The sequence below is a fragment of the Bombina bombina genome, chromosome 6 (genome assembly GCF_027579735.1).
Source record: "Bombina bombina isolate aBomBom1 chromosome 6, aBomBom1.pri, whole genome shotgun sequence".
In the NCBI taxonomy this organism is placed as follows: Eukaryota; Metazoa; Chordata; class Amphibia; order Anura; family Bombinatoridae; genus Bombina; species Bombina bombina.
The window spans coordinates 990,911,646-990,929,511 of record NC_069504.1 but is presented as its reverse complement, the minus strand read 5'-3'; the positions used below and the strand labels follow the sequence as shown (position 1 = coordinate 990,929,511).

The window sequence follows — 17,866 nt, the reverse complement described above, 5'->3', positions numbered from 1 at the left end:
TCTCTCCCCCCCCCTCTTTTGCTCTCTCTCTCCCTCCTCTCTTTTGCACTCTCTCTCTCCCTCTCTTTTGCTCCCCCCTCCTCTCTTTTGCTCTCTCTTCCCTCTTTTGCTCTCTCTCCCCTCTTTTGCTCTCTCTCCCCTCTCTTTTCCCCCTCTCTTTTGCTCTTTACCGCCTCTCTTTTGGTCTCTCCCCACTCTCTTTTGGTCTCTCTCCTCCTCCTCTCTCCCCTCTGTTTTGCTCTCTCCTCTGTTTTTCTCTCTCACTTGACCATGCTGCTGCCACCACGACTACTCCCGTCAGCAAACCCCTTCACACATGCTCCCACCTGGCCACGCCCCCTGACCATGCCCGACGGTCAAGACCCCATCACTGCACACCTGGCCACGCCCCATTACGGCACATCAGGCCATGCCCCCACCAGGCAGCTTCCACAGTGCACACTCCTCTGCTGCTCAAGGCCAGGTATGTTTGTCCTTGTATTAAGAGAAAAAGAAAAAAACGACGGCACTACTGGTGCTGTGTCCCTAATAGTGTTGATATCTCTTATAAATTATAAGAGAATATTTGTAATATAATCTGGGACTTAGGTGCTGTACACTAGGAGAAACAGACTGGAGGATACCAATTGCTACACGCAATTGAAAGAGTGTACTTAGATAGCACTCAACAGCTTGGATACAATACTAGCCTGTTATATCATAGGTAAAGAAGCCCTATAGAAAGGCGAGTTTAAAACTTAACTTTTAATATGAATGTTAAAAAGTGGATTCTAAAAAATTCAGTCAGTGTGAAAGTGAACAATAGTGATTCTACGGGGGGATTAGTACCTCCCAATTCACAATATATTTTTAGTATAAAGACCCCGGTATGGTCTCCTAGGATTGTACCCTTAGTTACAAACGGATTATACAAATGTACCGTATTTTTCACTTAGTTTGTGGTATATACCCCTATTACAATAAGACAACCCCTGTTGTTGCTCTTTGTCTGAGTCTGGGGGTATCTGTGATAGTGTTATCCCACCGTTTATGTTATATAGTACACTTCCCTGAGGCAATTGGATTAGAAATAATTGTCGCCTGTTGTGTACCTGGGTTGGGTTGGTTGCCCCTACTTTTAATTGTGAGTCAATAGTTTCCTGTGAATTTCACCACTGGTCATTGCCTCTAGTAATGTTGGTAATAGTATAATACCACATTCATACAATATTAATGTTACTTGGGTAAGTAGGTAAGGACCCTGGGTTTTCCAGTGTATGTTTGGGTCTAAAAGAATCCTCACTAATTTAACAGGTATATACACAATTGGGGTGAGACCCCAGATACAAATGTACCGTATTTTGCACTTAGTTTGTGGTATATCCCACTATTACAATAAGACAACCCCTGTTGTTGCTCTTTATCAGAGTCCGGGGGTATCTGTGATAATGTGGTCCCACCGTTTATGTTATGTAGTATACTTCCCTAAGGAGATTAGATTGGAAATATTTTTCGCCTGTTATGTACCTGGGTTGGGTGGGTGCGCCTGCTTTAAATTGTGAGTCAATAGTTTTCTGTGAATTTCACCACTGGTTATTGCCTCTTGTAATGTTGGTAATAGTATACTACCACATTCATATAATATCAATGTTACTTGGGTAAATATGTAAGGGCCCTGGATTTTCCAGTGTATGTTTAGATCTAAAAGAATCCTCACTAATTCAACAGGTATAAACACATTTGGGGTGAGACCCCAGAGTTGGATAATATAATTCCCTCTTTCCCAATAACTCCAAAAATATTCTGAATTAAATAAATTGTGGTAGTCCTAATTTGTTACTCAGGTTTGGAATATTAGGATCCTTCAGCGTTTTAGACACTATTTTTGTGTTAACTTCACCCTATATAGTGATAGATATAGAAAGAGTAGTGGAGTCTAAGTAATCATCATTACTGGCAGCTGCTCAATATTTGTCTTGTCATTGGGAAATAGTTATATACTGAACTTGCAGTGAGTATAACTATTGAGAATGCGTGTCCCTATTTCAACTGATAGTGCCACTCTGGGGAGTTAACTACAATTGATAAACCAGTATTTATTCCGTTATTACTTTATTTGATACCTTTATATAAGGATATTGGAAAAGTGCTGCATGTAGGATACTTTGTATAGTAAGGCTTCTAAGAATGTGAACACGCTAGATGAATACCAGTCTGAGTTTATTTATTGTAAAAGAATCAGAATGTGATTTCCCAGGGGACGGTATATATCTGGGGATCTCGGTTCCTGAAGGACCACTGGTGAACTAATTTTAATTTGATATGTAATATTTACAAAGTTCTAATCAGTCCATGCCCCTCATGTCTTGGGATAACACTATCACAGATACCCCAAGACTCAGACAAAGAGCAACAACAGGGGTTGTCTTATTGTAATAGGGGTATATACCACAAACTAAGTGAAAAATACAGTACATTTGTATAATCCGTTTGTAACTAAGGGTACAATCCTAGGAGACCATACCGGGGTCTTTATACTAAAAATATATTGTGAATAGGGAGGTACTAATCCCCCCCCGTAGAATCACTATCGTTCACTTTCACACTGACTGAATTTTTTAGAATCCACTTTTTAACATTCATATTAAAAGTTAAGTTTTAAACTCGCCTTTCTATAGGGCTTCTTTACCTATGATATAACAGGCTAGTATTGTATCCAAGCTGTTGAGTGCTATCTAAGTACACTCTTTCAATTGCGTGTAGCAATTGGTATCCTCCAGTATGTTTGTCCTTGTGCAGTCTCTATTGTGCATGGCTGCATCTGACAAACATACCTGGCCTTTTATTATATAGGATGTTTTGTGTACTATTAATCTGTGTAGTCTTTACAATCTATATAATTATATTATGTACATGAATGATTAAGGGACAATGTGTTACTTATATTTACCAAAGGCAAATGCAATCTAAAATATATAAATAAGCATTTTTATCTTTGATTAAAATTAAACTGATTTTAAATTAAATAAATAAAATGTATATCCAATAATAAACAATACAAATATTGTTTTGTTACATTCACATTATTTTTATTTTTTTAGGGAGGACGTTACAGGGGATCAGTCAAAGATTTCCCAGACTTTGATGCCAATCAAGACGCTGAAGCTATCTACAAGGCCATGAAGGGATGGGGTGAGTTTTTTGTGCATTACAGTGCAAACAAATTTATCTAAATATGTTTTTCGTAAAACAGATAAAATGTCAATGAGCAATATATTTATTAATTCAAATATGCCATGTAACAAAAATATATACATGATGATACATAGTGAGAGAAATGGTAATTTAAAGGACCATTGTATACAGTAGAATTGCATATAACAAATGCATAACAAAAAGACAATGCAATCAAGCAGTAGATTTTTTCCCTGACAAATTTCAAAGTTTCCTTTTATTTCCATGTCCCCTGCATCATATGACAGCCACAACCAATCACAGACTCATATTATGTAACACTTGTACATTAAAAGGCCTAGTTTCCATTGATTTTGGAGACTGGTGATAATTTTTTTTATCTCTATTAAAGTCTATTGAGAATTTGTATGTTGCCACCAGTCTCCAAACTTTACCACCTCAATGGAAACTAGAAAGATGGTGCCTCAGAAAGTGTGCACGTTAAAATACACAATTTTCAGTAAACTGGAAAGTTTGCATGCTCTGTCTAAATAAAGTTTAATTTTGACTTGTATGTCTATTTGTCATTAAATGTTTTGATAAAATGATTTTTCCATTTATTTGCTTTGAATGTAACATTTATCAGAAAACTTTTGAAAAGGTAAAATCTGAATAATGTGTCTCACTGTTTGTGTCAAAACCTACAACCACTATCCCCGACATGTATATTGTATAATTGTTTCATTTTAATTAATTAGTTTATGGGAAACACATATTGAATTGACTCTCCCTTTAAAGGAACATGACTCAGATAGAGAATATAACTTTCCAATTTACTGATTGGTGGCTGTACATATATGTCTATTGTCATTGGCTTACCGATGTTCAGCTAGCTCCCAGTAGTGCATTGCTGCTCCTCCGTCGCAGACCTAATAAACAGAGGTTCCTGGTGCAAGAAGTTTTTCTTTGCCCCCTAATTAAAATAAAAACAAATAATAATCAGCTAGATTACAAGTTTTGCGTTGCGGCTTGTAACGCTGAAAATATGGCATTTTCAGCGTTAAAACAGCACCGCCGCTAATACAAGTGTTGCCGGTATAGCTGTACCGCACACCTTTTAGCCTGTACGGCAACATCAGTCCCGCACACTTAAAAATTACGTTTTTTCATTGGATTCCCATAGTGCCGGAATTATGAGTTTTGTGGTGAGGCTAAAAAGTGAGCGTTACACCGTAAAACAACAAGATCCGTACCGCCATCTAAAGTCAGTAGTTATGAGTGTTACGCTACAAAGCTGTAACATAAAACTCATAACTAAAGTGTTACAAAGTGCACTAAACACCCATAAACTACCTATTAACCCCTAAACTAAGGCACTCCTTCATCGCAAACACTATAATAAATTTATTAACCCCGAATCTGCCGCTCCCGACATCTCCTCCATTAAAAAAAAATGTATTATCCCCTATTCCGCCGCTCCCCGACATCGTCACCACTATACTAAAGTTATTAATCCCTAAACTGCCACCCTCCAGCATCAAAAACACTATTTAAATATTATTAACCCCCAATCTGCCGTCCACCCACACCGCCACTATAATAAACCTATTAACCCCTAAACTGCAAGCCCCCCACAACGAAATATACTAAAATAAACTATTAACCCCTAAACCCGAAAGCCCTGCCACAACAAAATAAATTAATTTAAACTAGTAACCCCTAAACCTAACAACCCCCTAACTTTATATTAAAATTACAATTTCCCTAGTTTAAATTAAATTAAAACTTACCTGTCAAATTAAAAAAAAAAAAATTAAACTAACAATAAAACTATTATATTTATTAATCTAAAATTAAACTAACTACCATTGAAATATTAACATATAATATAAACATTAAAAGTATCTAATTACAAAAAATAAAAACTAACTAAATTACAAAACAAACACTAAATTACAAAAAATAACAAACAAATTATCAAAAATAAAAAAGCCCACCCAAAATAAAAAAAACCTAGCCTACAATAAACTTTTGTGGGGCATTGCCCCAAAGATATCAGCTCTTTTACCTGTAAAAAAATTACAAAAACCCACTCAACAGTAAAACCCACCACCCAACCAACCCCCCCAAATAAAAAAACTATCTAAAATAACATAAACTACCCATTTCCCTGAAAAAGGCATTTGTATGGGCATTGCCGTTAAAAGGGCATTTAGCTCTTTTACTGCCCAGACCTTAAACTAAAAAAAAAAACATCCAAAAAACCCTTAACAAAATCTAACACTAACCCCCGACGATCTACTTACAGTTGTTAAAGTCCCGCTTGAAGGATCCATCCAGCCGGCGAAGTCCTCATCCATGCGGCAAGAAGTCTTCATCCAGGTGGCCTCTTCTATCTTCATCCAGCCGAATTAGCCAATAGAATGAGAGCTGCTTAAATCCTATCGCTGATTTGAATAGCCAATAGGATTTTAGCAGCCCTAATTCTTTTTGGCTGATTCAAAATATTCAGCCAATAGGAATGCAAGGGATGCCATCTTGAATCGCGTCCCTTGCATTGAAGATTCAGTGTATAGCGGAGACCGTATGAACAGGATGCTCCGCGCCGGATGTCTTCAGGATGGACCCGCTCCGCGCCGGCTGGATGAAGATCGAAGAGGCCACCTGGATGAAGACTTCGCCAGCTGGATGAAGATAGAAGAGGCCGTCTGGATGAAGACTTCTTGCCACATGGATGAGGACTTCACCGGCTGGATAGATCCTTCAAGCTGGACTTCAACAACTGTAAGTGGATCGTCGGGGGTTAGTGTTAGGTTTTGTTAAGGGTTTTTTGGGTTTTTTTTTTTTTAGTTTAGGGTCTGGGAAGTAAAACAGCTAAATGCCCTTTTAAGGACAATGCCCATACAAATGCACTTTTCAGGGCAATGGGTAGTTTAGGTTATTTTAGATAGTTTTTTTATTTGGGGGAGTTGGTTGGGTGGTTGGTTTTACTGTTGGGGGGTGTTTATATTTTTTTTACAGGTAAAAGAGCTGATATCTTTGGGGCAATGCCCCACAAAAGGCCCTTTTAAGGGCCATTGGTAGTTTATTGTAGGCTAGGGTTTTTTTTTATTTTGAGTGGGCTTTTTTATTTAGGTGTAATTCTTTTTTTATTTTTGATAATTTGTTTGTTATTTTGTCTAATGTATATTTTTAGGGGGTGTTTGTTTGTTTTTTAAGTAAAAGAGCTGTTTATCTCAGGGCAATGCCCTACAAAAGGCCCTTTTAATAGCCCTTGGTAGTTTGGGGGGTAGGGTTTGTATAGTATTAGGGGGTGTTTGTATTCTTTTTAAAGTAAAAAAGTTGTTTATCTCAGGGCAATGCCCTATAAAAGGCCCTTTTAAGGGCCCCCCAAAAGGCCCTTTTAATGGCCCTTGGTAGTTTGGGGGTGGGAGTTTGTATAGTGTTAGGAGGTGTTTGTATTCTTTTTAACGTAAAAGAGCTATTTATCTCAGGGCAATGCCCTACAAAAGGCCCTTTTAAGGGCCCCCCAAAAGTCCCCTTTAAGGGCCCTTGGTAGTTTATTCTTGAGTAGGGTTTTTTATTTTGGGGTGTTTTTTTTAAGGGTATTAGAATAGTATTAATCTTTATTTTTTGGATAATTTCATTTTTGTTTTTTGTAATCATAGTTTTTTTATTATTTGTAATGTTATGTTTTAGTGTAAGGCAGGTTAGGTTTTATTTCACATGTAAGTTTGTATTTATTTTAACTAGGTAGTTATTAAATAGTTAATAACTATTTACTAACTAGTCTACCTAGTTAAAATAAATACAAACTTACCTGTGAAATAAAAATAAAACCTAAGATAGCTACAATATAAATATTAGTTATATTGTAGCTAGCTTAGGTTTTATTTCACAAGTAAGTATTTAGTTTTAAATAGGAATTATTTAGTTAATAATTGTAAATTTAATTTAGATGAAGTTTAATTATGTTAAACTTAGGGGGGGCTAGGGTTAGGTTTAGGGGTTAATATAGTTTAATTTAGCATGTTGTGATGTGAGGGGATGGCGGTTAAGGGGTTAATAAATGTAGTATAGTGGTGGCGATATTGGGAGCAGCAGTTTAGGGGTTAATAATTTTATTTAGGTAGCGTGATATCGGGAACGCCAGATTAAGGGTTAATAACTGTAGGCAGGCGTCAGCGATGTTGGGGGCAGCAGATTAGGGATGTTTAGACGTAGGGTTTATGTTAGGGTGTTAGGTTTAAACTGTATTTTTATTTCCTTATAGACATCAATGGGGCTGCGTTACGGAACTTTTGTTTCCGCAATCGCAGGTGTTAGTTGTTTTTTTTTGCTGGCTCTCCCCATTGATGTCTATGGGGAAATCGTGCACGAGCACGTCTCAGCAGCGCTCTGATTGTGTGCGGTATGGAGCTCAACACAATCATATCGCACGCAAAAGGCCTATGTTTGCAAACTTGTAATAGCAGCGTTATAGGAAATTAAATAACGTAACTTTTGTTGTGTTTGTTAATTTCTCTCTAGCGCTCAAAACTCGTAATAGATAACTATTAAAATCTAGTAATATTAAACTATATTATTAACCTTATACTAGACATTAAAATAAAAAAAAAAGATGGTGTCATATTATGTACACAGCCACAAACTGATCAGTAAATAGTGTAAAACTAAATTGTGTGCTGTGCTGCTTATGAGAACCAGTGAGATAGTCTAGTTTGTTTGCTAAGCAAATAAATGTCAATATTGTAAACTGTCTGCACTTCTTACTCCCCACTTCTTTGCTATAATTTCAAATATTTTAGTGTTCAATCTCGCCTGAAACAGTTTTTATGAAGCAGCGGTCTAAAGACCTCTGCTCCATAACTTGTCCGCCTGCTCTGAGGACGCGGACAGAAATCAACCTGATCGAATATGATCGGGTTGATTGACACCCCCTGCTAGCGGATCTGCAGGGGACGGCATTGCACCAGCAGTTCACAATGATAAATGCTGACAGTGTATGCTCTCAGCATTTGTCGATGCACGGCGGACATGATACGCTACTTCGTATCATGTCCGCTCGCACATTGATAAATGTACCCCTTAGGGTGCTTTCCAAAGACAAAAAATGCAGGAACCATGATACATATTTTACTTTAATTTACAGAAAGTAAGACAAAAATAACCCTATTATTTTTGTCATGAGATCTGTAAACCTAATTTAAAACCATAACGTGTAATGCTGTCAGATGAAATTAATGTGTCCACCACTTCAAAAAGCAGTTTCTGGATAAGATTGCAAATAGGTCAGTGATCACTATGATTCTCACATGTCTTATCAAAACTAAAAGTGCAAACATTAAAAAATAAATCAATAATTTTTTTTAATGCTTTTCTTCAAATAAATGGAAACAAAAATCCATTCAAATCCACATTTTAATGGTTTATGCTATTTTTTTATCATTTAAATGGACACTCAAGTCAAAATAAACTTTCATGATTCAGATAGAACATGCAATTTTAAACAATTTTTTCAACAACGAACATTGGGGGTAGATTGCAGCATCCGCTGCTTGGTAAATCTACCCCTGTATATCTTTCTGCACACTATATTGAAGTATTGCAATTAAATAATAATTCTAATAATGATAAAAATAAGTCATTCCACCTACTCTACACCCACTTACTCCACCACAATGTGATATGACCCCACTCTTAGTCTTCTGCTCTCCTGGATCTCCATGACTCATGGGTGCTGAATTTCATCCCTTAAAAAAAATAGTATTAATTTAAATAATCATAAATTCTTCAGCTTAAACTATAGTTGTCATGTTATTTCATTTTAATAAAAATGTGTTCCCCTAATAAATTTAAAAGCAAATAAAATATAAACAAAAACCATACTTATGCCTCTTAATCATGACATGTGCATTGTTTTGTTTTGTGATGTTTGAGACAAAAATATAGAATTACTTGTAAACATTAGAAAATAATAATGTCATTTTCAGCTTTTGTTTACATTCCCTGTGTTAAAAATGAACTTCACAGCTACTATCACGTGACCTTAAAGTTCCCACCTTGGAGGTATTGAGGTTCATTCAACATTGTTTCTCTTGCAGGTAGCGATAAAGAAACCATATTGGACCTCATAACCTCACGTAGTAACCACCAGCGTATCCAGATCATTCAAGCCTACAAATCCCTTTATGGAAAGGTATAATAACTACTAGTTTAGTGGGTGGACACTAAGAGGCCCATTTATCAAGCTCGGAATGGAGCTTAAGGGCCCGTGTTTCTGGCGAGTTTTCAGACTCTCCAGAAACAGCAGTTATGAAGCAGCAGTCTAAAGACCGCTGCTCCATAACCCTGTCCGCCTGCTCTGAGCAGGCGGACAGGAATCGCCACAAGTCAACCCGATCGAGTACGATCGGGTTGATTGACACCCCCTGCTGGTGGCCGATTGCCCGCAAATCTGCAGGGGGCGGCGTTGCATCAGCAGCTCTTGTGAGCTGCTGGTGCAATGCTGAATATGGAGAGCGTATTGCTCTCCACATTCAGCGAGGTCTTGTGGACTTGATCCGCACTGTCGGATCAGGTTCGCAAGACCTTTGATAATTCGGCCCCTAAATATCAATATAAGGAAAGGGGGTCTCACTGGCTCTGGGATATTTGTGGTGTAAACATAATGTGCACATATATCTGCCTTTCAGATACTTTAAATAACTATTGCTTGCACCTGCTTGAATATTTGCTATGGTGCAAACATTTTCCATTTTTTTTATTCTAACAGGATCTTATTGATAACCTAAAATATGAACTCACTGGTAAATTTGAGAGGCTTATAGTGGGTCTTATGCGTCCTCCTGCTTATTTTGATGCCAAAGAAATTAAAGATGCTTTGGATGTAAGTATGTCGACTTATTTGTCTAATAAATGTTATGAGAGCAACAGTGTTTATTTTACATTTCAGTGTCTATTTTGGTGGTATTATCTTTGGCTCTTAGATTATATTGGTTTTGGGATTCAATTTTCTAATGGGCTGCTTGATGTAAATAGCACCATTATTGACCATTTTTAAAATGTACTTTATATGAGGATTTGAATGATCTGGTCACCAGGATGCCAATACGACCCAGAAAACAGACCTTGGAAAGCCTGAAACTTGCACCATTTCCTTCATGTGGTATGGACAACCACAACTCCCTTTCTTCACTTTTCTACTTTGCTGACTCATATCAGTTAAGCTTGGTTATGTCAGATGTTGGGGCTACCACTTTTTCTACTGCAGAACCACCTGCAGTTTACAAAAAAAGGCTTCAGTATCTTTTTTTTTTACCCATTACCTGTCAGAGAGGATAGGAGTGTATTGCAGTGATGAAATGGTTAGCTCTTCACTTTTTGGGCTGGCTCCTGGATTTTGGATACATTTGTCAAGCCCTGTTTATTAAGTGAAAGTTGAGTCTAGAATGATCACAAAAATTTCCATATTGCAGAGAATAATGAGTTCCTAGACATAGGACTAGATTAGAATTGGCACGCTATTTAGCGCTTTTGCTTGCTCGCAAACACCAGCAAAAGTAAACTTGTAACGCGTACAAGTTGAAAGTAAAATGTTTGCGCATGAGCAAAAGCTGACACACGCTAACTTCAGGACTTTGAATATCACAACCGCTATAAATTCTTCTCCCCATAGACTTCAGTGGAGAGCCCAAACTGGAAAAAAACCACTTATCGCTCACTCGCCTATCTATTTATAAATACATAGAACATTTCCCCCTATATTAATAACATTGGAATGTAAGATATTTACAGTACATACATACTAAAACACAATATTAATATTGATTAAAAATGTATTTTCTTGTTTTCAGGTAAAGGGTTCCAAAGTTTATATACATATGTATACATGTGTATCTATGTGATTTATATGTGTATATATGTATGTACATTATATGCATACAGTATATAAACATAAATACACATGTATACACACAGACATACATATATATATATATATATATATATATATACACACATGCACATGCTACTCATATATCCAGTATAGCCCTTTCCATTCAAATACCTTGTCATATACCATATACCTTTTAAACCTCATAACTTTTTTTTTATATTTATATGAATAATTTTACTAGATAGTGTATATATGAATATAACTGTTAATTTTAATGTATTTATGTTGTGTTTAAATCAACTTTTTGTTAGCACTAACCCTTTAAGCGAGGTGTTCAGTAGCGCTAACCTGACGGGAGCAAATTTCGTTTACTTGTAATACATGCACCACTTGTAATCTAGCCCATAATATACTAAGAGCGCCATTTAGCCAATGTATTAAGAATGCCATTTAGTCATAAACTATTTTCTGAATCTGTTACAAAATTAAACATCTTCTGAATTGTCTGCACCACTCTATTGCAACTGTATTCTGTAGACATATGTTATATTTGGTAAACCATATGAAATTATCACTTAGGTAAAGAAGACTTCTTAAATAAAAGTGGCACATGTGTACATATTGGGCTAACATACTTATTTGATTACCTTTCATTTTGTGACATGGTTAGTAAGAAAGGTTCTGATTTCTTACAGGGTGTTGGCACTGATGAAAAATGTCTCATTGAGATATTGGCCTCCAGAAACAACCAGCAAATTCATGCTCTGGTAGAAGCTTATAAAGATGGTGAGAGCACATACATTACACAGCTTTAAGATTCCTCTTCTGTGGTTATTAAAATTCATACAGCAACAAATAATTTAACCAAATACTCTGTGTCTTATCTTTTAAATACAGCTTACAACAGAGATCTGGAGACAGATGTCATTAAAGACACAAGTGGTCACTTCAAGAAGATGCTGGTTGTTCTACTACAGGTAGTGTGAGCTTACCATGCCAAATGTTTCTGTTTGTCAACTTGATATATCTCTCATATTTCTATGGTTGATTCACAAATGTAAACTTTCTAGAGCTCAAAAACAATGGTTGCAGTTCATTTTAACAGAGAAAATCTATAGCTTAGCATAGCTAATTCCATACAGATAAACTGTGCTGGTCCACATTATCATAAAGTTCTCTTATATCAATAGTCCAACATGTCTTTATATTATTTTTAACAAACAGATGTTGATATTTTCAAAATAAATTCAATTCAAAATAATTAAGTAAATTTGTAACAGTTAGTAATGATAATTATCTATTATTTAGGAATTATTTTGGATTTTATTTATCTCAGTTACTTTGAAGTATTGGGATTAATCAGATTTAATATTCATCCTTTTTTAAGTGGTGGCTACATATTTCAACACTACCTACTAAAATTGTTGAAACCTGGAGATGGCTATATTTAAAAGGTGGAAAGTTAGCATCCCATAGAATAAGTGATTACAGTTATGCTAATTTCCAGTGGGGTTCCTGTCTTTCTTTCTATTGACTTTGCATCTTACTGGCCTTCACACTTTAACTTGTATCTAATAATTACTTGCATCTGGGTGATTGTTGACTAAACTACAGATTTACAAAATTCTAGTGGCTAACATTCACCAAAAAGTGATCTATTTGTTCCAAAATGTAGTGAATAATAATCAATAAGCAAAACAATTACATGTTGTAATAGACAATGTGTGAAATGGCCTTCTGAGCTTGTGTGTTGTAATGAAAAATCTCCCTTTCCCGGAGTAGAAGGGAAGGACACAGTCACAATTCAGCTACTTTATCTTCCTCCTCCACTCTCTAACCTTCAACTCCTCGCAAAACGGGCTGTTATAAGTCTATGTATGTATGTGTGTGTGTATGTATGTGTATATATATATATATATATATATATATATATATATATATATATATATATATACAGTATATAGAATTATATATGAGTGTATATATATATATATATATATGGATATATACCCAATTTGGTTGCTTTTGTTTCACTCTGACAATGAAAACAATCCAATAATCTTTTGCCTTTCTTAGGGCACACGGGAAGACGATGATGTCGTAAGTGAGGATCTGGTGGCTCAAGATGCCCAGGTAACACCTAGACAATTATACAACATAAATAGAGTATGTGTCTATACATTTTAGGTCAAGGGATATAGACGAACACAAAGCAGTTAGTTGTGTAGCTTTGCATATACTAGGTCCTCATACAAGGAACATGCACCCTACCTCAGCATGCTCTTATGTAAATGTGATGATTGCAGTAAACTGGAAAGTTTTGTTGTTTTTTAATTTTATGCTCTATCTGAATCATGAAAGTTTAATTCCAAAACTACCAAAAATATACCAGCAGAGGAGAAATGTGTTTATAATTAAAAGCCCCTTTTATTGCCCCAAAATGATCTTTTTAAATGCTCTGTATTTAGAATGTTTGTTTCTGAAGTTGTATAGCTTTATTACATTTATAATTCTACCTGTATATGATCATTCTTTTATATATATATATATATATATATATATATATATATATATATATATATATATATATATATATATATAAAAGTCAAGGAGGGACACCAGCGCTAAAACTATAACACCTGTCTCTATTGTTGGGTGTGAGAATATTTGACTTATTAATCCTAAATAGAGAAAAATTTAATTAATTTTCTTCTAAAATGATATAGTTAAAACCGTCTCATTATAGAAAGATAGTGTGTGATACAAAAAGGTGCCGATATGTAATGCACTAGATGATTGTATCAGTAATGTATATGCGTGCTGCCTGTGAGTTGATACAGTGTACCCTTGTCACTGTTGAAAATGGAAGTAGGAAAGTGGATATCAAAACAAAAGGAAAGGCGCACAACTATACAATATAGTCCAGTAAGATGCTGGCTTAATTTCTCTCTGGAATGACTACTAAATGTATACAAAGAGATCAATAAATGTTCCTGTTTACAGATAGTTCTTTAATAGGAATGAAAAAGACATGCACATAGCATAATACTTTAAATTGATGGTTCCCAAGAAGAGGTATCACACCAGGATTAATCCAGGAGTCAGGCAGGCAAGGGTTAAGCAGAAAGGCTAAATCCAGTATTGAAAATGCAGTTCAATCCAGCTAAAACCGTTTAACCTAGAAATGTGAAATTTGGTAGGTACGTTGTTTTTATGACGTTGGCACCCACTAAGGAAGGATTTTTGGAAATTACATACCTAAGGGGGTGAAAAATGGGGATGCATTTTTTTATGAGGTTACCTGTATCTAAAAAAAACGACGATGTTACAGACATGAAAATTGGTATTTAGATTCTCCTTGAAAAATAAAAAAGCCACGTGTTTTACCATTTCCCCAAAATCTCCCCAAAATCCACTTAAGGGGGGTCAAAAGGGGGGCTGATTTCTGAGGATACCTATATCTCAAAAAACGACGATGTTTATGCCTGAAAATTGGTATTTAGGTTCTCCCTGAAAAATAAAGAAACGTGTTTTACCATTTCCCCAAAATCCACTTAAGAGGGTCAAAAGGGGGTGGGGCTGATTTATGAGGATATCTATATCTCAAAAACCAAAGTTGTTACAGACGTGAAAATTGGTATTTAGATTCTCCTTGAAAAATAAAGATACACATGTTTTACAATTTCTAGAAAATCCACTTAAGGGGGGGGGGGGCTGATTTATGAGGATACCTATATCTCAAAACCAAAGATGCTACAGACATGAAAATTGTTATTTAGATTCTCCTTTTAAAAGAAAGAAATACGTGTTTTACCATCTCCCAAAAATCAACTTAAGGGGGGTCAAAAGTGGGGGGCTGATTTATGAGGATACCTATATATCTCAAAAAACAAAGATTTTACAGACGTGAAAATTGGTATTTAGATTCTCCTTGAAAATAAGGAAACATGTGGTTTACTATTTCCCCAAAATCCACTTAAGGGTGGTCTAAAGGGGGGGCTGATTTATGAGGATAACTATATCTCAAAAACCAAAGATGTTACAGACGTGAAAACTGGTATTTAGATTCTCCTTTAAAAATAAAGAAATATGTGTTTTAACATTTACCGAAAATCCACTTTAGGGGGATCAAAAGGGGGGTGATTTATGAGGATACCTATATCTCAAAAAACAGAGATGTTACAGACATGAAAATTGGTATTTAGATTCTCCTTTAAAAATAAAGAAATACGTGTTTTAACATTTGCCAGAAAACAAAGATGTTAAATACACAAAAATTGGTATTTAGATGACAAGAAACAAAGAGAATTAATGAAAACTCAAGAAGTTCATGTCAGCAAGTGTGCAACCCGAATGGGCACACACGTGAGGGCACACGTCTTTGCGAGTGGTCGCTATTTTTTACAAATCACAAAATCCACGCGAGCAAAGCCGCAGGAAACAGCTAGTATATATATATATATATATATATCTCTTAGGATTCAGCATTTTTATATTTTTGTCATCTTACTGTTTTAATGATTAACCCTTTTAATGTTTTTTCAAATAATGATATTTTTAAAAAGCAATTTTTTGGAGGTGCTTAATAACTGTCATATGATTACTAAAATGTAATTCATTTTAATGTTTAGGTTCCTTATTGTCTTTCATTATAAGGTTATTTGAATTTTTTGTTTATTTAGGATTTGCTTGAAGCTGGGGAACAAAAATGGGGAACAGATGAAGCCCAGTTTATCTATATCTTGGGAAGCAGGAGTAGAGAACATCTTCGGCTAGGTACAAACCTTTCCTGTTTTTTCTTTTTTTTTCTAGTGAAAAACCTTGAATTATCGTGAACACTTGAATTCATTTACTGTCATTTATTGTATTACACTTAAAGTGATGGTGAATCCTAATGTTTCAAAACCCTAGGCTTTACTATCACTAAAAATAAAGGCGACCTGCATTCATCAGTTTATAAAACTAATGAATAGGGACCTTTGTTTCTATGGCTTCAGCAGAAACCTAAGTGCCTCTGGCCACTTACGGCACAGCTCAGTTATTTCAATGAGGTGACATTTCCACCTCTTAGCCAATAGCTGTGCTTGCCCTTTGTCATTATGCAGTTTAAAAAAAACCTGATGAATGAAGGTTGCCTTTATTTTTAGTGATCGTAAATCCTAGTGTATTTGAAACGCTAGCATTTACTATCACTTAGACAGCATCAGCAGTTTATCATATAATTAGTAAATTAGTAAGCAGTTAGAAGGGTATTAAGCTCAAGAACTGTTTTTTTTTAATAAAACGTAGTTATTTAATAAGAAGAGAACTTTGTAATGCACTTAAGTTATTAGTTTGCCAGCTTTTCCTGTAATTTATATTTGAAACTGTGATATTTTCACTGTACTGCAGGATCCAGAACCCTGGTGCTAAATTATTCATTTGGCTGCATATATATGCCTGTTAATTGGTTTACCAATGTGTTCAATTAGCTCCCAGTAGTGAATTGCTGCTACTTCAACAAAGAATACCAAGAGAATGAATAAAAAATGCTAATAGAAGTACACTGGAAAGTTGTTTACCATTGAATGCTCTATCTTAAAGGGCCACTGAACCCAAAATCTTTCTTTCATGATTCAGATAGAGAATAGAAATGTAAACAACATTACAATTTACTTCTATTATTTATTTTGCTTCATTTGTTAGATATCCTTAGTTGAAGAAAAAGCAATGATGCACATGGTGAGCCAATCACACAAGGCTTCTATATGCAGCAACCAATCAGCAGCTACTGAGCATATCTAGATATGCTTTTCAGCAAAGAATATCAAGAGAATAAAACAAATTAGATAATATAAGTAAATTAGAAAGATGTTTAAACTTCTCTTTCTAAATCATGAAAGAAAAATGTGGGTTTCATGTCCCTTTAATCATTAAATAAACATTTTGGGTTTCATGTCCAATTAATAAGTGCAACAAGGACAGGGTCTGTGGTAATATGGGTTCAGTGCAAGAAGGGTGTTCTTAAAAAAGGTATATTTTTCATGTAGTGTTTGATGAGTACCAGAAAATCGCTGGGAAGTCCATAGAGGACAGCATAAAAGGGGAACTCTCTGGGGACTTTGTGGATCTGATGCTGGCTGTAGGTAAGTGCATCTCAGTCTTATCTAACTTCGGTTTACTGATAGGAGAATAAAATCGCACAGCACTGAGTGTAATGTCACTACATATATATATATATATATATATATATGTATATATATATATATATATATATATATAAATAAAATACAACTCTTTGCATACACTAGGTCAACAATTTAGGCCTAGTTTTCATTGAGGTGGTAACTGGTGGTAAAAAACATATATTTCCATAAAAGTATATGGAGAATTTGTTACCACCAGTTTTCAAACTTTACCACCTAAATGAAAACTAGGCCTTAGCTGGCACCTTGGGCTATGTAAGAAAATAGCAACCGTGATAAAATAAAAATGATGAAACTTGAATTTAAACTAATACAACATTTTTTATATTGAAATCATGTTGGTAGATTACGCTAATGTCACAATTACCTTATACATTTAAAGTAATATATTTTAAATATACCAGCATGGCTGACAGGATCGGGCGTGGTAAAGGCGTGACTGGACTGGAGCGGGTGTGGCAGGGCTAGAATACAAAATGATATGCTGGTCTGGAAACTTCCTCTAGTACCAGACTACTAATAAATTGCAGTTAACTAGTAAGATACTAGTTTTTTGCCTTAGCTTATTACTTTGCTTCTGGTTATAAACTATTTTCCGTGACTGGTAAACCATAGAAATATTTTTCCATCC

At 35.4% G+C, this 17,866-nt stretch overlaps 1 protein-coding gene across 3 annotated transcripts in view; it reads left to right on the top strand.

Annotated features, from left to right (window-relative positions):
* The window catches only part of ANXA6 (annexin A6), a 202,601-nt gene that overhangs the window by 119,717 nt on the left and 65,018 nt on the right, over nt 1–17,866 (top strand). For all 3 annotated transcript variants that reach the window (XM_053718681.1, XM_053718679.1, XM_053718680.1), the window contains exons 3-10: nt 3,081–3,171; nt 9,258–9,352; nt 9,929–10,042; nt 11,746–11,836; nt 11,948–12,027; nt 13,127–13,183; nt 15,733–15,826; nt 17,080–17,175. In XM_053718681.1, coding sequence (XP_053574656.1) covers nt 3,081–3,171; nt 9,258–9,352; nt 9,929–10,042; nt 11,746–11,836; nt 11,948–12,027; nt 13,127–13,183; nt 15,733–15,826; nt 17,080–17,175 — 718 coding nt within the window. The remainder of the gene's footprint in view (nt 1–3,080; nt 3,172–9,257; nt 9,353–9,928; nt 10,043–11,745; nt 11,837–11,947; nt 12,028–13,126; nt 13,184–15,732; nt 15,827–17,079; nt 17,176–17,866) is intronic.